At 40.6% G+C, this 19,505-nt stretch overlaps 1 protein-coding gene across 3 annotated transcripts in view; it reads right to left on the minus strand.

The window, feature by feature from the left end:
- The window catches only part of LOC144511297 (RNA polymerase II elongation factor ELL2), an 89,105-nt gene that overhangs the window by 14,876 nt on the left and 54,724 nt on the right, over positions 1–19,505 (minus strand). For all 3 annotated transcript variants that reach the window (XM_078241515.1, XM_078241513.1, XM_078241516.1), the window contains exons 4-7: positions 18,767–18,930; positions 16,451–16,716; positions 8,327–8,451; positions 274–388 (exon numbers count right to left, since the gene is read on the minus strand). In XM_078241515.1, the coding sequence (XP_078097641.1) occupies positions 274–388; positions 8,327–8,451; positions 16,451–16,716; positions 18,767–18,930 (670 nt within the window). The remainder of the gene's footprint in view (positions 1–273; positions 389–8,326; positions 8,452–16,450; positions 16,717–18,766; positions 18,931–19,505) is intronic.

Consider the following 19,505-nt stretch of genomic DNA (forward strand, 5'->3'; position numbering starts at 1 on the left):
GCACACGTATATATATTACAGATATATGTAGAACAGTCCACTTCCACTCAGATTAAAACTAACCCCAAATTCCATGTTTGTTCACTTTGGCATTTTCAAAGATCCCAATTCTCACTAAAACTTCACATTTTAATACCAAGGAAACGTGAACAAGGCGACCATTCTATTAAAGCTCAATGGAGCTCCCCAAATATCCAGAACATATTTTTCAGTTGCAGCAGACAAGTTACTGCAGGAAATGACATAAAAACAATCATAAATTTGACTCTTTACCAACAAAGAATTTTTGACAGGGCTCGATTGTGGTGAGGTTTCCCCTGAGGACTTCTGGAATGGAGAACTGAGTTGAAAACTCTTGGTTTGACTCGAATGTGATGGTCGCCGTTTCCTACAACAAAGAGACATTGGTCAGAGAGAGTCTAAAAATATAAAATAAACAGAGGTTTTGTCAAATATGCTGCTGTATTCACCATTGCATACAAAGTAGTATCGAGAGCAGCAGACATGTGAATTGAATCCTTCATATTCCTTAAATTATTTTAATACTAATGGTTTGCAATGAACCTCACCATTACAGCAACTACGAAGGCAGAGCTTCTAAACCCATGCATCTAGAAGGACAAGAGCAGTGGGTACCTGGGAACACAACTACATGAAGGTTCCCCTCCAAGTCAATCACCATCCTGACTTGGAAATATATCGCCATTTCTTCGTTGTCGCTAGGTCAAAATCTTGTAACTCCCTTCCTATCAGCACAGTGGGTGTAACTACACCTCAGGGACTGCAGCGGTTCAAGAATGGAAGCTCAGCATCACTTCTCAAAGGCAACTAGGGATGGGCAATAGATCATAGAACCCCTACAGTGTAGGAGGCGGCCATTCGAGTCTGCACTTTCCACAATCCTACCCAGGCCTTATTCCCGTAACCCCACATATTTACCCTGCTAAACCCCTGACACTAGGGTTAATTTAGCATGGCCAATCAACCTACCCCACACGTTTGTGGGAGGAAACCGGTGCACCCAGGGGAAACCCATACAGAATGTGCAGACTCCACACAGACAGTCACCCGAGGCTGGAATTGAACCCGGGTCTCTGGCGTTGTGAGGCAGCAGTGCTAACCACTGTGCCACCATGCCGCCCAAATAAATGCTGGTCTAACCAGCCATGGCCACATCACGTCAATGAACAAAAAAAGGCGCAAGCAGTGGCATGAGTTCAATCTGAATTAGCATGGGCAATTGACAAGAGAGAAAATCCTCATGATTGGTGCAATGTTCTTTTACAGACCACATGGTGCTAATTAGAAAACAAAAACATTGTGCAGTCACATCCTTCACAGTCAATTTGTGGCCTGCACACCACGTTATTAACTGATCGCTACCAGTGATAGGAATGCTACAATTGGTCTCAATGCCATCAGGCTGGTGAGTGGATCATTAATTAGCAAGGTTCCCTGGTCTGGATCAATATTCAATGATCCCTGCTGAAGGTTTATGTGCATAAATTTAGGTGAAAGCAGGATCAGAATCTGCTACAATACCATTAGCCATAGAACTCTACTTCAATATAAATCACTGCCTTCAGTGGGGGCTAAAAATGAGGTGTCAACCCGGTGAAGCTACAATACAGGACACTTGCATGCCAAAAGGCTAAGCAGCAAGTGATAGCCAGATCTAAGGATGCCACAATGAACAGATCAGATCCAAGCTCTGCAATCCTGCCACACCCAGTTGTGAATGAGGGTGGACAATTAAAACAGCTCACTGGGAGGGGGAGGCTCCACAAACATCCTCAAGGATGGGGCAGCCCAGCACATCTGTGCAAAAAATAAGGCTGAAGGCACTAGCAACAATCTTCAGCCAGATGTGCTGAGTGGATGATCCATCTCGGCCTGCTCCTGAGATCCCCAGAGTGACTGATGCTAGTCTTCAGCCAATTCAATTCAGTCCATGTCATATCAAGAAACAGTGAAAGGTATTGGATCTTGCAAAATGCTGCTTGATTGGAATCCAATCCACAAACATTCACTCCCTCCACCATCAATGCACAGTGGCAGCAATGTGTACCAATGCACTGCAGGAACTCACCAAGGCTCCTTAGACAGCAGCTTCCAAACCCACGACCACTATCAACTACAAGGACAAGGTCAGAAGACACATGGGAACACCAGCATCTGGAAGTTCCCCTCCAAGCCACTCACCATCCTGGCTTTGAAATATATCGCCGCTCTTTCACTGTCGCTGGAACTCCCTCCCTAATAGCACTGTGGGTATATCTACACCACAGTCCATGATTCAAGAAAGCAGCTTACCACCATCTTCTCGCGAGCAATTAGGAATGGGCTATAAATACTGGCCTAGCTTGAGATGATCACATCCCACGAATGAATATTTTAAAAAAGGGTATGACAAATGTAGTGAATGGATTTTTCACAATTGTTTTCTCAATGGAATACTAAGATGCCACCATAATAAATGAATCACATGCTTATAAAAGCGAGTGGAATATGCAACGCAGAAACTGAAAGAATAAAGTATTAATCAGACTGAATCAGATGAGATATATATTTTCAAGTAACGAAGGAGGAGGAAATGAATGATACTTTGGTCAAAACATTATTGCACACCATATAAACTGGAATAATATCAGAGGACTGGAAGATTGCAAATGTGGTTCAAATATCCAAAACAGTGAACAAGAACCTGTTAAGGTGTAGGCCAGTTAGCCTCCCAATCACAGTGGGAAAACACAAAGAACATTGCACATAATGAATATTTGAGGAGTACAGAAATGTGGAGCACAGGTTTAGAATTAAAAGGCCATACCTAGCAAGATGGCTGGAATTTTATGAAGGGGTAATGATGTTACAGGACATGGGTAATTCAGTATATATAGTTTACCGGGATTTTCAAATGGCATTCATTATTTCATGTGAGGTATGAGTGAGTTACGCAATTCAGCCCCTTGAGCCTGCTCCACCATTCAGTAAGATCACAACTGATCAGATTGTGGCCTTCACGGCACTTTCTTGCCCGTCTCACATAGCCCTCGACTCCCTTGTGAATCAAAAGGATTTCACAAAGTTCTTTATGCAAAATTAGTAAGGAGAATGAAGGCCCATGAAATAGATCAGCCGGTGAGTTAGATACGGTGTCCATAACTGTTGTGCATGCTTCAAGTGCCATACCATAAACAATGGTGAAATGTGAAGGAAAGTCAGATCACTTGTGGAAACAGCCTGAATAAATTATAAATGGTCTCAACTGCAACTACTCAAACTATCAAAATGTAACAGTGCTAATGGGTGGTTTTTTTGTTAGCTCGAAGCAATTTCTGGCATTACTCAGCACAAAACTGTTCTGAATTTGGCAATCTCAATCTGAGGCTCAACAGTTTAAAAGTTTATTTATTAGTGTCACAAATAGGCTTACATTAACACTGCAATGAAGTTACTGTGAAAATCCCCTAGACGCCACACTCCGGCGCCTGTTCAGGGACACTGAGGGAGAATTTAGCATGGCCAACCCACCTAACCAGCATGTCTTTCAGACTGTGGGACGAAACCAGAGGAAACCCACGCAGACACAGGGGGAACATGCAGACTCCGCACAGTGACCCAATGTGGGAATCGAACCCGGGTTCCTGGCGCTGTGAGGTAGCAGTGCTAACCACTGTGCCACCTTCAGGATGACCTCTGTTGGAATTGGTAAATATTAGACTATATTTACCAACGGTGCTCTTCCCAGAGTTCAGCTGCGGCAATGGAGAAAAGTTCATGCTGCATTCAGACATGCCATACCCATCCTAGGAGCGCTTGATGTTGACACTGGGTAACCAAAATGGAAAATCGCTCCATTTCCCAGCACTACTAACTCTCACCTTCACAAGCACAATATTTTTTCACCATTCAGTAAACTAAGTTTAAAAAAACCTCAGCATCTACCATGTTTATTTGTACCTCAAATATGTTTGAAAATGCTCATTCAGTTTGCACTTGGTATTAATGCTACCAAATTGTATTCCCACAAAGTAGTCGAAAGACGGGCAAACAAATTACTGTTAGCTACCCAGGCCAAATGTTCAGTCTAAATTTCCTGATACTTACTGGAAACAAAATTATTTAATTGCACAAAAAAATGACAACAAAAGGGTGAATACAGAGTGTGACCATGAGGTACGCAACGTATTGTATGTTTTGATGGTACACCTTATAAAGCAAGAAACAGTACAACTTTTGTTTTATACATTAATGGGACATGGGCATCGCTGGCTGGTCAGCATTTATTGTCCATCCCTAGTTGCCCTTGTTCAGAGAGTTGAGAGTCAACCACATTGCTGTGGCTCTGGAGTCACATGTACGCCAAACCAGGTAAGGATGGCAGATTCCCTTCCCTAAAGGAACCAGATGGGTTTTTCCAACAATCGACAATGGTTTCGTGGTCATCAGTAGATTCTTAATTCCAGATATTTTTTTATTTAATTCAAATTCCACCATCTACCATGGTGGGCTTCAACTCTGGGACCCCAAAACATTAGCTGAGTTTCTGGATTAATACTCTAGCAATAATACCACTATGTCGCCCCTGAGTACAACTATAGAAATGTGAACATTTAGATTTCCTCAATCTTTGAATTGTGAATGCTGACATTTTGTTTTCCACTGGCTAAATAAACTGTTCTGACCTGGCACTTTATTGTTGCTTACATTCTGTTATTAATGTGCACTTAGTCAGCATTTATTGAAGATTGGAGAAAGCCCATATCTGGTGTACCATTTCAACAAGTACTCCTATCACATACACAGTCCCTGCAGCAGTTGTGGGTGTTCACTGTGTTACTCCACTGACACATGTCGACTGACTGGCCTGTGATCCGAGAAAGCAGACTGTCTTAAATGTTCTCGACAGATCCAGACAAACACAAATTACTGTGGGAAAGACTTACGGGCATAAAGTTTTTAAAGGTTTTCTGGTAAAGCAAACTTTTATGGTAAATAGGACAAAAACAGTTTGCTCACCACAGATTACTGGAAAGTCCCAGGCATGAGATTTATAAACTGTAATTCAACCACAGAGCCCATTGGTAGATATTAAAGGGTTTTCACAGACAAAACATGTGAACTATAACTTCACATCCTTGATGACTCAGATGTCTTGGCATAGTTCTGGATTTCTTCATATTTTTATTGTGTTTGCTGGACACACAAGAAACTCGAATTATACAGCTGGAGCTAATATATAAAAGTATTCTGACACCATCTTTTACAGTTCCATGTGCTAAACTGGAGGTCAAGGAAGATGGAATTTCAATTAAATAAGTAAAGTAAACCCCTAATACTTCAACAGTACATTTGATTATTTTACTTAAGACAAAACGGGGCAGCAAGGTGGCACAGTGGTTAGCACTATTGCCTCACAGCGTCAGGGACCAGGGTTCAATTCCCGGCTTGGGTCACTGTCTGTGCGGAGCCTGCACGTTCTTCCCCCCCCGTGTCTGCGTGGGTTTCCTCTGGGTGTTCTGGTTACCCCCCACAGTCCAAAAGACATGCTGGTTAGGTACATTGGCCATGCTAAATTCTCCCTCAGTGTACCTGAACAGGCACCAGAGTGCGGCGACTAGGGGATTTTCACAGTAACTTCATTGCAGTGTCAATGTAAGCCAACTTGTGACATTATTAAATAAACTTTTTTAAAAATGGCAAGACAGAAAATCTTCCTGGGTCCTTCTGAATCTTTGAAGGAAGTATTATAGTGCTGACATCCAATAACATAATTCAATCCAGTTTAAAATTAAGACAGTTTAATGTGCTGCGTAACTTGCAGTTAGTCATTGAACCAAAATAAAGATATTCACATTTCAAGGATTGAGTGGAACTACATATTAATTAATGTAACAGCGGAAGTGCATGCTGTTATTTTATAAGGCACGCCATCAAAATAGGGGGGTTGGTTCGCTCAGTCGACTAGGTGGCCAGCATGCGAATCAGAATCACATTAACAGAACAGATTTGATTCACGTTCTGGCCGAGGTAGACTTGGGACCTGCAAAGGGAAGCCACCACCAATAAAGATCAGCAAACAAGGACATGCCATCACAAAGGAAGTTGGTAGATGGCCCGTCAGCTGGAGCCCAGTCTAACAAATTAAGGGTCTCTTTTTACCTTTGCTGCTATTTTACCAGCGACTGGGGGGCCCTCCACTGCTGGGGAGACTACCAGCTCGATCTTGGCAGCCTCTGACATGGAGGAACCTTCCTTTATGGGCACTTCTGGCCTACAGTGGGGGCACTGTCAACAATTACGTTGGTGTGTGACAAATGTATATTTTTAAAAAACTTGTTTATCAATAACAATTAACTTCTTGGCATTAAGACACAGGTCCGTTTAGACAGTTTCATCTCAATAGCAGCAATATAGCACGAGTATAATACTTATTATAAACCAGAATTCTTACCACTAATGGTTTACAGTACCATGGAAGACTTCCTTATTGAGTTCACATGACATCACAAGAATAGAATCCCTACAGTGCAGAAGGAGGCCACTTGGCCCATCGAACCTGCACTGACAACAATCCCACCCAGGCCCTATCCCCGTAACCCCAACTATTTACCCTGCTGATGGCCCTGACACTTAGGGGCAATTTAGCATGGCCAATCAACCTAACCCGCACATCTTTGGACTGTGGGAGGAAACTGGAGCATCAGCATGGACTGGTTTGACAACTATTACAGAAGTGAAACTGACAAGCCTGGTCAATGCCTCTAATTGATCTCTAAATATACCTATGTAAACACTTCTGCATTGGTCAGGCCTAGCTGTCAAAGCTAGGAGGCTAGGAACACATGAAGTAAGTGTGGAATACAAGGTAAGTAGAAAGAAACTTAAGCAAGGAGTAAGAAGAGCTAGAAGGAGTCATGAAAAAGCATTGGCCAGCAGGATTAAGGAAAATCCCAAGTCTTTTTACACATATATAAAGAGCAAGAGGGTAGCCAGGGAGAGGGTTGGCCCACACAAGGACAAGGGAGGGAATCTAAGTGTGGAGCCAGAGGAAATGGGCGAGGTATTAAATGAGTACTTTGCATCAGTATTCACCAAAGAGAAGGACTTGGTGGATGATGAATCTGGGAAAGGATGTGTAGATAGCTTGAGTCATGTTGAGATCAAAAAGGAGGTTGTATTGGGGTTCTTGAGAAACATCAAGGTAGACAAGTCTCCAGGGCCTGATGGGATATACCCCAGAATACTGAGAGAGGCAAGAGGGGAAATTGCTGGGGCCTTGAGAGAAATCTTTGTATCCTCACTGGCTACAGGGGAGGTCCCAGAGGATTAGAGAATAGCCAATGTTGTTCCTTTGTTTAAGAAGGGTAGCAAGAATAATCCAGGTCATTACAAGCCGGTGAGCCTTATATCAGTGGTAGGGAAATTATTGGAGATATTCTTCGAGACAGGATTTATTCCCACTTGGAAATAAGTGGATGTATTAGAGAGGCGCAACATGGTTTTGTGAAGGGGAGGTCGTGTCTCACGAACTTGATCGAGTTTTTCGAGGAAGTGATTGATGAGGGTAGGGCAGTGGATGTTGTCTACATGGACTTCAGAAAGGCCTTTGACAAGGTCCCTCATGCAGACTGGTGCAGAAGGTGAAGTCGCATGGGATCAGAGGTGAGCTGGCTACATGGATACAAAACTGGCTCGGTCAAAGAAGACAGAGGGTAGCAGTGGAAGGGTGAGTTTCTGAATGGAGGGCTGTGACAAGTGGTGTTCCTCAGGGATCAGTGCTGGGACCTTTGCTGTTTGTAAGATATTATATATATATATATTTTTTTTTGCGGACGACACAAAGGTTGGTGGATTTGCGGATAGCGATAAGGACCATCAGAGGATACAGCAGGATATAGATCAGTTGGAGACTTGGGCAGAGAGTTTAATCCGGACAAATGTGAGGTCATGCATTTTGGAATGTCTAATACAGATAGGAAATATACAGTAAATGGCAGAACCCTTAGGAGTATTGATAGGCAAAGGGATCTGGGTGTACAGGTACACAGGTCACTGCAAGTGGCAATGCTTTATAGGAGTGTGGTTCAAATAGATATACCTGGAGACCAATTACAGTCTAATTGCTGCAGGAATTTTCTGTAGGTTGACAGCTGCTTATAAATCCCAGACACCAGGCCTTGGGTGAGAGGCTAAATTAAGGTCTGAAAACTTAGCATGAATCTCCACTTTTAAAAACTTGCAACATTTTGAAGTGCATGGTCTGAAGCATGAGAAAAGTATATTTGATGCAGGCTTAGGTAAGAACAGGTGTATAAAAGTATACCTTATTAGGTGTCTTCGAATCAATTGCCTTTCCTCCTCACTATAGCCAGGCCAATCCTGTTGGATTTCCTTGTAGAGCTCATCTTTTAGTGTATAGCTGCTGTCTTTTGCATTTAACTTTGCTACCTAAAGGCAGAACACAAGATGTATGCTTAGAGCAGAATAATCCAAACAAGCAAGTGGATACCGTAAAAGAGGTTTTGAAACTGTAATGACATTGAATTACTATTCAAAGTAGGTTTGTTAGTGTGGATGATTGGGGAAAGAAAAGTCATTCAAATATTTTTCAGAGTATGTTCCAACAAAATAAACATTGCAATAAAGCATATCAAGTTTAATTTCAATGAAGTGTAAATAATTCACCATTGGAAAGAACACAAAAACATGCCCGCACAATGCAAATACTGAACCAAACCTATTTCACGTTGACATCAATATTGCTGAGTTAAAGATATGCTGCTGCAAATTGCTCATTCTACAATGCTGATTGTATTATTTGGACACTTCTCTGAATGAACTTAGTAATGTAAAACATTGGATTCAGTTACAAACATGTTTTTAAGATCACCAAATGAACAAGTTGATGAGGTTAGGTGTTTTTGTTTTGCAGAGGATTATCAGGACATGGAACGTCACATTAGAAACACAGACCATAAGATGTAGGAGCAGAAGTAGGCCATTCAGCCCATCGAGTTTGCTCAGTCATTCAATGAGATCATAACCAATCTGCTATGACCATCTTCAATTTAACTTTCCTGCCTTATCCCATAACCCTCGACTCACTCCCTAATTAGAACCGTGGAAACCCTACAGTGCAGAAGGAGGTTATTCAGCCCATCAAGTCTGCATTGACTCTTTGAAAGAACACCTTACCCAGGCACAATGCCCCCTCCCTCTCACCCCACACATTTACCATGGCTAATCCACCTAATCTACACATCTTTGGACTGTGGGAGGAAACTGGAGCACTCAGAGGAAACCCGCAGACATGGGAAGAACGTGCAAACTCCACACAGACAATCACCCAAGGTTTGAATCAAACCTGGGTTCCTGGCACTTTCAGGCAGCAGTGCTAAGCACTGTGCCACCCTGTCAATCTCAGCCTTGACCCAGCCACCACAGCCCTCTGTGATAAAGAATTCCACAGATTCACTACCCTCAAAGGAAAAAATACTTGTCATCTGTCTTAAATGGGTGACCCCCTTGCTCTGAGATTATGCCCTCTGACTGCGCACTAAACTGGAACATCAGTATTTGCCACAAGGGCCAAATCGACCTGACTCCTCAATGCATCAACATCAACTGGAAGGCTGAAGTGAGGAGTGTGTTGGGTACAGACACAACAACTCTTGATGAATTAATCTCAGACAGAATAACTTACTTCATCTTGTCCAGTGCTCCTGACATTGAAGCCAATATCTAGCCCAACAATGGGATGGACAACATGGCCAGTATAAACTACATCCCCAGAACAAATTTTTAAAAACTAGAACTTAATGATATACTTTGCAAGATTGCTTGACACAGATGTCTCTGTTGTCACCACAGGCCATCAAAATTCTGATAAGCCATGAAAATCAATAAACTTTTTACATGAACTTATTCAAGTTTTTTTTGTTTTAAATGCTATAACTGAACTAAAATGTGAAATGGATATTGTATAGGTTTGATCACCGACATTAATGTTTCATAATGGGATTTGTTACATTATTTTCACAGCTGAAACACTTCCGTAGATGATCTCAACCTGCCAAACTTTCATACACTTATTTCCAATTCCCTAATGGTAACGATTTGGGAGAACAGTCTTAGCGTTGCCTTTGCAAATACTGTATCTACTTGATCATTTAAAACAGCTTAAAATGAGTTAAAAGCTGTGATTTTGCTGATAAGAGCTATCTCTAAGCATAGTAAGCCAATTTCAGTTGCACACGAACGTGGGTTTCCTCCGGGTGCTCCAGTTTCATCCCACAGTCCAAAAATGTGCAAGTTAGGTGGATATGCCATGGTAAATTGCCCCTTAGTGTCACAAAGATGTGTGGTTAGATGGATTAGCCATGGTAAATGTGCAGGCTTATGAGGATAGGGTAGGAGTGGACCTGGCTAAGATGTTCTTTCGGAGACGCAGTGCAGACTTGATGGGCCAAATGGCCTCCTTCTGCACTGTAGGGATTCTATGATTCTACATGAAAGCATCAAAGCAATCTCTTTGATATTTCAACCAACACTACCATTAAGTGGCCATTTATCTCATGGCTGTGGCATTTTGCACAAATCGTCTACAAAACAACAAAAACATTACAAAAAAATTAACTGGTTGTAAAATATGTCTGATGTGGAGATGCTGGTGTTGGAGTGGGGTGGGCACAGTAAGTCTCACAACACCAGGTTAAAGTCCAACAGGTTTATTTGGAATCACAAGCTTTCGGAGCACTGCTCCTTCTGCAGAATCTATTCGATTTTTAAAGTTTTTTTGAAAGAAAACCTTATTTTGACTTTAGACATTTCAATTCCTGGTCAAAAAATGGCTACTGAATTATTTTCAAAAAGCATTGATGAACAAACCACAAAAGCAGAATGATTGAATGCTGAGAATGCCATTCTAAATAAAAGATAAAAAGTGTTGATTTTAAATTTTAACTATGGGTTAAATGTTGATGTAAGCTATGTATCTGGAAATAAGGTCTGTAGACAGATACATGGGCCTTGCATAAACTAATGCACACTATTTGAATTTAGGTATTCCTCACAGCACAGCTGCTATGTTTACACATAGTGGATGCTGTGTACTAAACATCAACTTCATTTTGCCAAAAGTTGCATTTGAAATGGGCTTCACTAGAACCCCATTAAATGAGAGAAAATACAGGCTTATTCTGATAGCTCTGAGGGCTTTAAGATCTTAAATAGTTCAACTTGATTAATATTTTAGATTTCAAAATATCTCAAAAGATTTTGAAATTATTTGTACTGTCCAGACCTATGCAAAAACAATTAAATCCTAAAGTTCCAAATTATGCATGCACTCCAAAGATGCACAAGTTAGGTTGATTGGCCATGCTAAATTGTCCTTTAGTGTCCCGGCATGAGTAGGTTACAGGGATTAGTAGGTAAATATGTGGGGTGACGGGGATTGGGTCTGGGTGGGATTGTTGTTGGTGCAGACTCGATGGGCTGATGGCCTCCTTCTGCACTGTAGGGATTTTATGATTCTATGATTCTGATGCAAAAAGCAAGCTAAACCATCAGTATATCTCTCCAGCTTGTGGGGAAATCTGTAGTTTTACAAGATTAGGACTTTATACAACGTGATGCATATTCTACTACTTTGCTTTATGGTGGAATGCCTCACATCTGGTGTACCTTCAAGAGCATAAAGTCTAATTTGTAATTAGGCACAATCGAGATTGATTAGAGGCAAATTTCCTCTTAGCAACACTTTTCTACACTGCCTTTTGTTACTGGCAGCTTCCCATTGAATCCAGAATGAATGCCTGTTGTTCTGTGAATATATTTAAGCCAATCTGGTGTTTATGTGACGTTAATCATCCATAAGCAATACTGCCCAATGTGATCAACATGCTAGATGCAATAAATATGTAAAGCAATAGTTAAATTTCCACAGGATGTGAACATGAGAATTATCTGTTAAAAGATAAATACGAATTGCAGTTGTCTGAACAAGCGTTTTTTTGACTTGAGATGTTCAATCTGTTGGGTAAAAGTAATTAAGATATGCCTTTGCATGGCTATGATATTTTATATGTATTTGCCTAAATATGCAACCATATTTAGATTCAGAAAGAGATAGACACAGTGAGTAAAATGCTATAGCTGGTGATGTTCCTACAACGTTGGTCATTGGGAATTCTATGCCTATTAACTATGCATATTATGTGCTTCAGTGGCACAATTGGTTAGCACATGGTACTAATACAGCAGTGTGCCAGCTGGCTACGCTAAGGTTGTGACTGCTGCCTCACAGCGCCAGGGGCCTGGGTTCAATTCCAGCCTCGGGGTACTGTCTGTGTGGTGTTTGCACATTTTCCTCGTGTCTGCGTGGGTTTTCTCCGGGTGCTTCGGTTTCTTCCCACAGTCCAAATGTGCGGGTTAGGTTGATTGGTCCTGCTAAACTGACTCTTAGTATCAGGGGGATTAGCAGGGTAAACACATCTGGTAATGGGAATAGGGCCTGGGTGGGATTGCTGTTGCTGCAGGCTTGATGGGCCGAATGTCCTCCTCCTGTACAGTCATGATTTTATGATTTCTTCTAACTGTGGTTGCAACACAAATAGACAGAGTAATTGGCATTATTGTTGAAGTGTTTTGCATTCGAGAATTTTTTAAAATACATTTTGCATGCGGGATTAGAATTTGACTTTGGATGGTACAATAAGTAAAAAGCAAAGCAATAGTTAAATTATCACAAGATAATTTGCATAAAAATAAATCTCAACTACAACTGCTAATTACTCAGAACAAATATCAGCATGTATTGATTTGAGATATTGAATCTGTAGGGTGAATATGCTTATTAAAAGTGATGAAATGTTTGTTATTCCTTTACACAAAGCAACTTCCTCAGACATTTGAAACCAAGCACTGGGCTGAGTTGCTAGCATTACAAACTGAATTCAGGGGGGGAAAAGGTGCTTTGATGGCTAGCAAAGTCTGTCAATTGGTCTGTTTTTTGAGTTTTAGCGTCACTAATAGGCTTACATTAACACTGCAATGAAGTCACTGTGAAAATCCCTCGTCGCCACACTCTGGCGCCTGTTGGAGTACACTGAGGGAGAATTTAGCATGGCCAGCATGTCTTTCAGACTGAAGGGGGGAACCGGAGCACCCAGAAGAAACCCATGCAGACACGGAGAGAACGTGCAAACTCCACACAGACTGTGACCCAAGCCAGGAATTGAATCCGGGTCCCTGGCACTGTGAGGCAGCAGTGCTAGCCACTGTGTTGGTGGTGATGTGTTGGTGGTGATGGAAGGGTTTCCCCAGAGCAGGGCAAGGAAGTAAAGCAATGGGACAGGTCAACTGTTCACAGGGATTTCCTTAAGCAGGGTTGCAAATGAAAAAAAAAAGTGGTCCAGGCAGTAGCAATGCTTCCATTGAAACAAAAACAGAAAATGCTGGAAAATCTCAGCAGTCTGACAGCATCCGAGGAGAATAGAGCCAACGTTTCGGGTTGGGATGACCCTCTGTCAGAGCTGGGTTTTGCTTTTATGTTTCTATTGAGTTGGGCCATTAAATCTAAGAGAGGGGTCAGGCCAGGGAGTAAGGTTGTAAAATGGGTTGAGTGCCAACGTGGTTTTCTTGGAGTGAGGTTGGGAATTTTTTTTTGAAACTACATCTGGAGTTGGAATTAGAATTAGGTGAAAACAGGAGAAGTAAACAATGGGAGAATTTTGAATAAAAATAAAAAGCAAAACTTGTGAAATAACAAACAAAGGTTGGCAGACGTTAACTGATTAGAGTGGAGAGAGCACTGAATCCCTACAGTGCAAGAGGCCATTCGGCCCATTGAGTCTGCACCGACAATGATCCCACCCAGACCCTATCCCTATAACCCCATATATTTACCCTGCTAGTCCCCCTGACACTAATGGACAATTTATCATGGTCAATCCACCTAATTCGCACATCTTTGGAATGTGGGAGGAAACCGGAGCACCCCGAGGAAATCGACGTAGACACAAGGAGAATGTGCAAACTCCACACAGAAAGTGACCCAAGGTTGAATCGAACCCAGGTCCCTGGCGTTGTGAGGCAGCAATGCTAACCAGTGTGTTAATCATTAATATAATCTATTCAAAGCAGTAGAAATTACAACGTTGAAATAGTTAAATGCCTCAAGGCACATTGGACAGAAGGTGTCAATATCTCTTGGCATTACCATTGCTACAAACGTGTTATTAAATTCGGACGATAAAAAAATAAGACATGGGTGTGTCTGTGCACAAGAAGAAGGGTACACATTGCAGTGATGTTTCTAGTTAGAATAACAACTCTTGAGAATAGGCACTGGTGAAAGGATTTGGAGTTGTTTATATGCACAAACATGCTCATCATGAAAACGTCAATTAAACCAATACTGAATTAAACTGCAAAACAGATGGACTGTCAGCTATTCCCAGAAAACAGGCAGGTAAAAATAGTGGAATGGCAAACATCATGTCCGCTGTGGCTCTGTTGTCAGGTTACAGATACTTTTTACATTTAAGTACTGAACGCTGCCAATTGTTCCTACTGGCAAGGAGCCTCTTCCTCCAGGTTATATTCCCTTTGAAATTAATTTGTGTTAATTAATTATGTGACTACCAATTAGCATCTTATTTTTTTACTCTTAAGGTTTCTTAATAGTATGTCAGAGCGTCTGTTACTTCTGGAAATAGATTTCCACTAAACCCTTGCTCAGTCTAACCAGAACACCTGCAACATTTTCTCAAGAGGTGGTTTTTGTAACATTGTAAAGGATTTTTTTGTGAGAACAATGTGTGAGCATAATAATTGCTCCAGCAGTGAGAGGGGGCTTCTTTTATATCTGCATGGAGTTAGTTACATATTTTGAGTTTTATAAACTGAAGAGTTTCAAAGACAGAATTCACTGAACACTAGGAAAACAAAAACAAGGTTTGAATGACATATTTTAAGGAAACACTGAAAAGACGATGGGACACGTTCAAAATCTGCATACTTAGATTAACCAAAGCAATTCATTTTACAGAATTGCACAGGCTGAAATGTATCAGAAAATTGAGAAGTACATAAATATTTGTGACAATCTTATCAAAAAACATTTAGTAATGGTACATTTAATGACAAACAGAATATTGAGTTCCATTAAATAATTCTATAAAAATATTTGGAAATATACTAACATACATTACAGAAACTTGTGCAAACATGCCATATTATTCCTCTGCTTTGAATTATCTGCTGTGTTATAGAAGTATAGCAGAACAGGAGGGAAACATGGGCTACAATTTACCTCCAATCATTCCTGAAAAGTAAGTAGTCTCACAACACCAGGTTAAAATCCAACAGGTTTATTTGGAATCACGAGCTTTCGGAGCGCTGCTCCTTCATCAGGTGAATGGAGAGGTTGTGTTCACAAACACGGCATATTTAGGCAAAGGCACAATTGCAAGATAATTACTTGATAAGATAATTAATTACAATTGTGTCTATATATATTCTATATATGCCGTGGATATATATATCCTATAATAATTGGATACTAGACTCAGATAGATGATCATTCTATCTGGCTTCTACAACTTGTGAATTTTTTTGTTTTTCAAATTTGTGAATTCTGAAAAATGCAGAATTACATTAATAGATTAACGTGCGGAACTACTGAAACTGGTCTTAAATTTTGGTGCAGAAATTATGCAACTTTAACACTATGGCGCGGTACCTTATTAGAAGGGCAATATTTAGATTCATAGTAAGGATCAATTCTTAAAAATGGAGTTAAAATTATTATAATTCATAGCTATCAATGTGAACAACTGTTTTTTTTTTCCTGAATTTTGTTCCTATAATTCAGCTAGAGCACCCTACTTGCTTCATTGGACATCTTTTGGATTACAATGGCTTCCAACTTCAATCGTGCCAGCATGGCTCATTGATAGCTCTCTTGCCTCTGAGTGACAAGATAATGGCTTCAAATAGAGCCGGAGCTGCTGTCTTTTCAATGAGTCATTAAACTGAGGCACAGTCTGTTCTCTCAGGTGGATCTACTTGGCACTATTGCAAGATGACCAGCGGATCCTGTTGGTGTTCTGGCAAATATTTATTCTGGCAGATGTTTATCCCTCAATCAACATTCCCAAAGCAGATTAATCTCAATGCTGTTTTGGGTGACATTGCTGTGTGCACGTTAGCTACCTCGATTCCCTATGCTACAATAGTGACTATCGCCGGAATTCTACCGCCTCGCCCGCCACGGAATCGGAACGGGCGAGGGGCACACAACGGAAATGTCTGTTGACCTTGGGTGGGAATTTCCGGTCTCGCTCGAGCGAGGCAGTAAAATCCCGCCCTGTGTGTCAAAAATTATTTCATTAGCTTTGTAAAGGCAGTATACAATTTCAAGTTCTCACTTTGATTTTCTCACCTGGTCCAATACAAACGACAGTTCAGCTTTGTCCTTTGGGTTTGCTTTCTCTCTCTCCAACCATAGAATAAGTTCAGGCTTTTTATATGGCTTCAAAGCCAAAAGGTGGATGACACGATCTTTAAGAGGCTTTTGGCTAATCGTACTGACATAGTTTTTCTTCACCCCATAGCACGGATTCATGGTTGGAGAATGTCTTCTCAGTGGAATGCCATCAGCAGCTTGGCTTGTGGTCTGCTTTCGACTATGGACTGGCTTTCGCACACCTAGGAAGCAAAGCTGGATTTTAAACAGTGATAAACATGCTGGGTAAAATCAACAAGGCCTTATTAAAGGAAGATTAAATGGGTTGCAGTGAATTAGTAAGCTACTGAATTGGCTTCTGTACCACAAATAGTTACAACAGCTTCTTCCCTGCTGCCAGACATTTGAATAGACCTACCTCACATTAAATTGACCTTTTTCTATACCCTAGCTATGATTGTAACACTACATTCTGCACTCTCCCCCTTTCATTCTGAACGTATGCTTTGTCTGCATAGCGCGCAAGAAACAATACTTTTCACTGCACACTAATACATGTGACAATAATAAATCAAATCAAATATAAAACTGGCCACGCATACTGGTGTAAAAGCTGAATTTTTAAAACAATTATTTTAAGCCAAAAGACATATTGCCGATTTTTGCATGGGTAATATTTTTGAGAGGTTGACATGAGTGTTTGGGTTTTCCACAATGAATGGACAGGGTGACCACTAGTGGCTATGAAGCTGAGGTTATGCCAAAATATTTTAAATAGTTTTTAAACCCACTATAAAAGGAAGCCAACGTCTGTTAAACTTTCCAAAGCCGTAACCATATACTGCTGCAAAAATAACACCAGTCTGTAATTGTGTGTGTATTTTATAAAATTATTCTTCCTTTACTAGTTTTTGAGTGATACATCTGTCAGCCCACCTTATATTATTGCATTATGCAAAGTTCCAGTCAATATTCTCACCCCTTTAAAATGAAAATAAATCAGCATTTATGTCAGCGACTCGTACATCACTATAATTATCTCTTAGGAGTTATTTTTTGTTACCCACATTTAGTATTGGTTGGTTTCACTCTTGCCTTTCCAGTTGTAGCCCAAGCATTAAAAGCAATAGCTTCTCTTTTCCCAGATCCACATAACCCTTTAGTCATGACATTTTTGGGCTTTGTTCCCTTAAAGCCGGGGTCTAATCTCACATGAACAGTGAAAATTCCCAGCTTCTCAGGTCAAAAGTCAACTTTTACATGGGATTGATTTTTACATGAGTATATACAGTAACTCAAAGTTGAACGTTAAAGTATGGCTTGTTTTTACAATTACTCAACGGCAGGAAGCATGAGTTCCAAGTAGCATTTTTATATTTGGAACAAAAACGTGCAATTTATTATGAACTGCAAAATGATTTCAAGTTGTTATTTAAAATGGAGTGTACAGTTTAATGATTTACATTTCATATCTTAAAATATTTGAATTGGAATGCAGTACGACAGCAGTTTTCAAAGTCATGTGTTCTTCCTCTGCAAAAACTATGTAAATTAAAAAGAGGAATAGGTGCGTACATAAATTTACGCATTGGCATTGACTCCTATTCAGCATTACCTATTAATTATGGGTTTAAACATAGCCATTTACTCGACAGAAAACATGTCGTATGTGACGTAGCTTATGAGAAAATTAAATCCAGCAGCTAAATGCCCATATTACCTTGAATTATGTCTGTCACTTTGTGTAGCAACTGTTCAGTAAACTAACTGGTGATCACTCCTAAAGGATGCAGTATTTTCCATTGGAAAGTAGAACAATTACATAATACAATTATGATAAAGTTGCATATAGGTTAAGGGGCCACTTTGTCCCAGCTTTATTTTGTGACCAGAACGAAGTTGAAGCAGCACCATTGCGCCGGTTGAGCAAATAACATGTTATCAATACTTATATTATTCTGCAATTTTAAGCGATTAATTAAATATATTTAACCAGGTGCGCAATCGTACATTTTTGCCAGTTAAAATAAATGAGGAAATATTTATCGGTAATTATGACAGATATAATATTTGGGGCAAAGATGCTACAGCTGCATTTCCGTGACCAGGCACAATTGCGTTTTCAACCAACTTGCCAAGTTAGAAATTCAGCAACAAACCACAAGCACCACAGGGCATATTTCCATAGGAATCAAATTATGAGACTAACTATCTGACAAGAGGCCAGTATATTTTGTTGAATCAAGCATTACGTGTGTACAGACTATCACTTCATTAGTGTGACATTTATACCTTGACATGACGACTCTGGTTTAATTTCTATAGTTGTTCGACTCCATGATTCCTTCTCTACTTGTGACATTCGTTCTCGAGTCATCTGGTAAGAGTCATCAGTGGCACAAACTGTGATTTTATCTTGAATACTCCCCAGGCAATCAAGTTGGTCTCTTTCAAAACTGGTTTAAACAACAAAAGCAGAACAAAACCAAGACTCAGCAACATATCCTTCAACAAGTATTAACCAGTTCCAAAATATTCTATTCTTTTGTTAAACCTTCAATAAAAATAAAATCTATACAAAGCCATTTTAAAAATAATTTGTCATATAAGCACACACACAAAATCGCATCATTAGAAAGCAGAAAAATCTCAAAGTGATGCAATTGTACTTTAATACGAGATTACCTATCTTCTATTATGATTGTTCTCGTTCTCTGAAGTTCATACAATAAAATATAGAATCCCTACAGTGCAGAAAGGAGGGCATTCAGCCCATCGAGCCTGCACCTGACACCGTAACCCCATGTATTTACCTTGCTAATCCCCCTGACATTAAGGAGCACGGCCAATCCACCTAACCTGCACATCTTTGGAGTGTGGGAGGAAACGGGAGCACCCGGAGGAAACCCACGCAGACATGAGGAGAATGTGCAAACTCCACACAGACAGCAACCCAAGGCGGGAATTGAACCCAGGTCCCTGGCGAGGCAGCAGTGCTAACCACTGTGCCACCATGCCACCCATTCACTCT

The sequence above is a fragment of the Mustelus asterias genome, chromosome 24 (genome assembly GCF_964213995.1).
Source record: "Mustelus asterias chromosome 24, sMusAst1.hap1.1, whole genome shotgun sequence".
In the NCBI taxonomy this organism is placed as follows: Eukaryota; Metazoa; Chordata; class Chondrichthyes; order Carcharhiniformes; family Triakidae; genus Mustelus; species Mustelus asterias.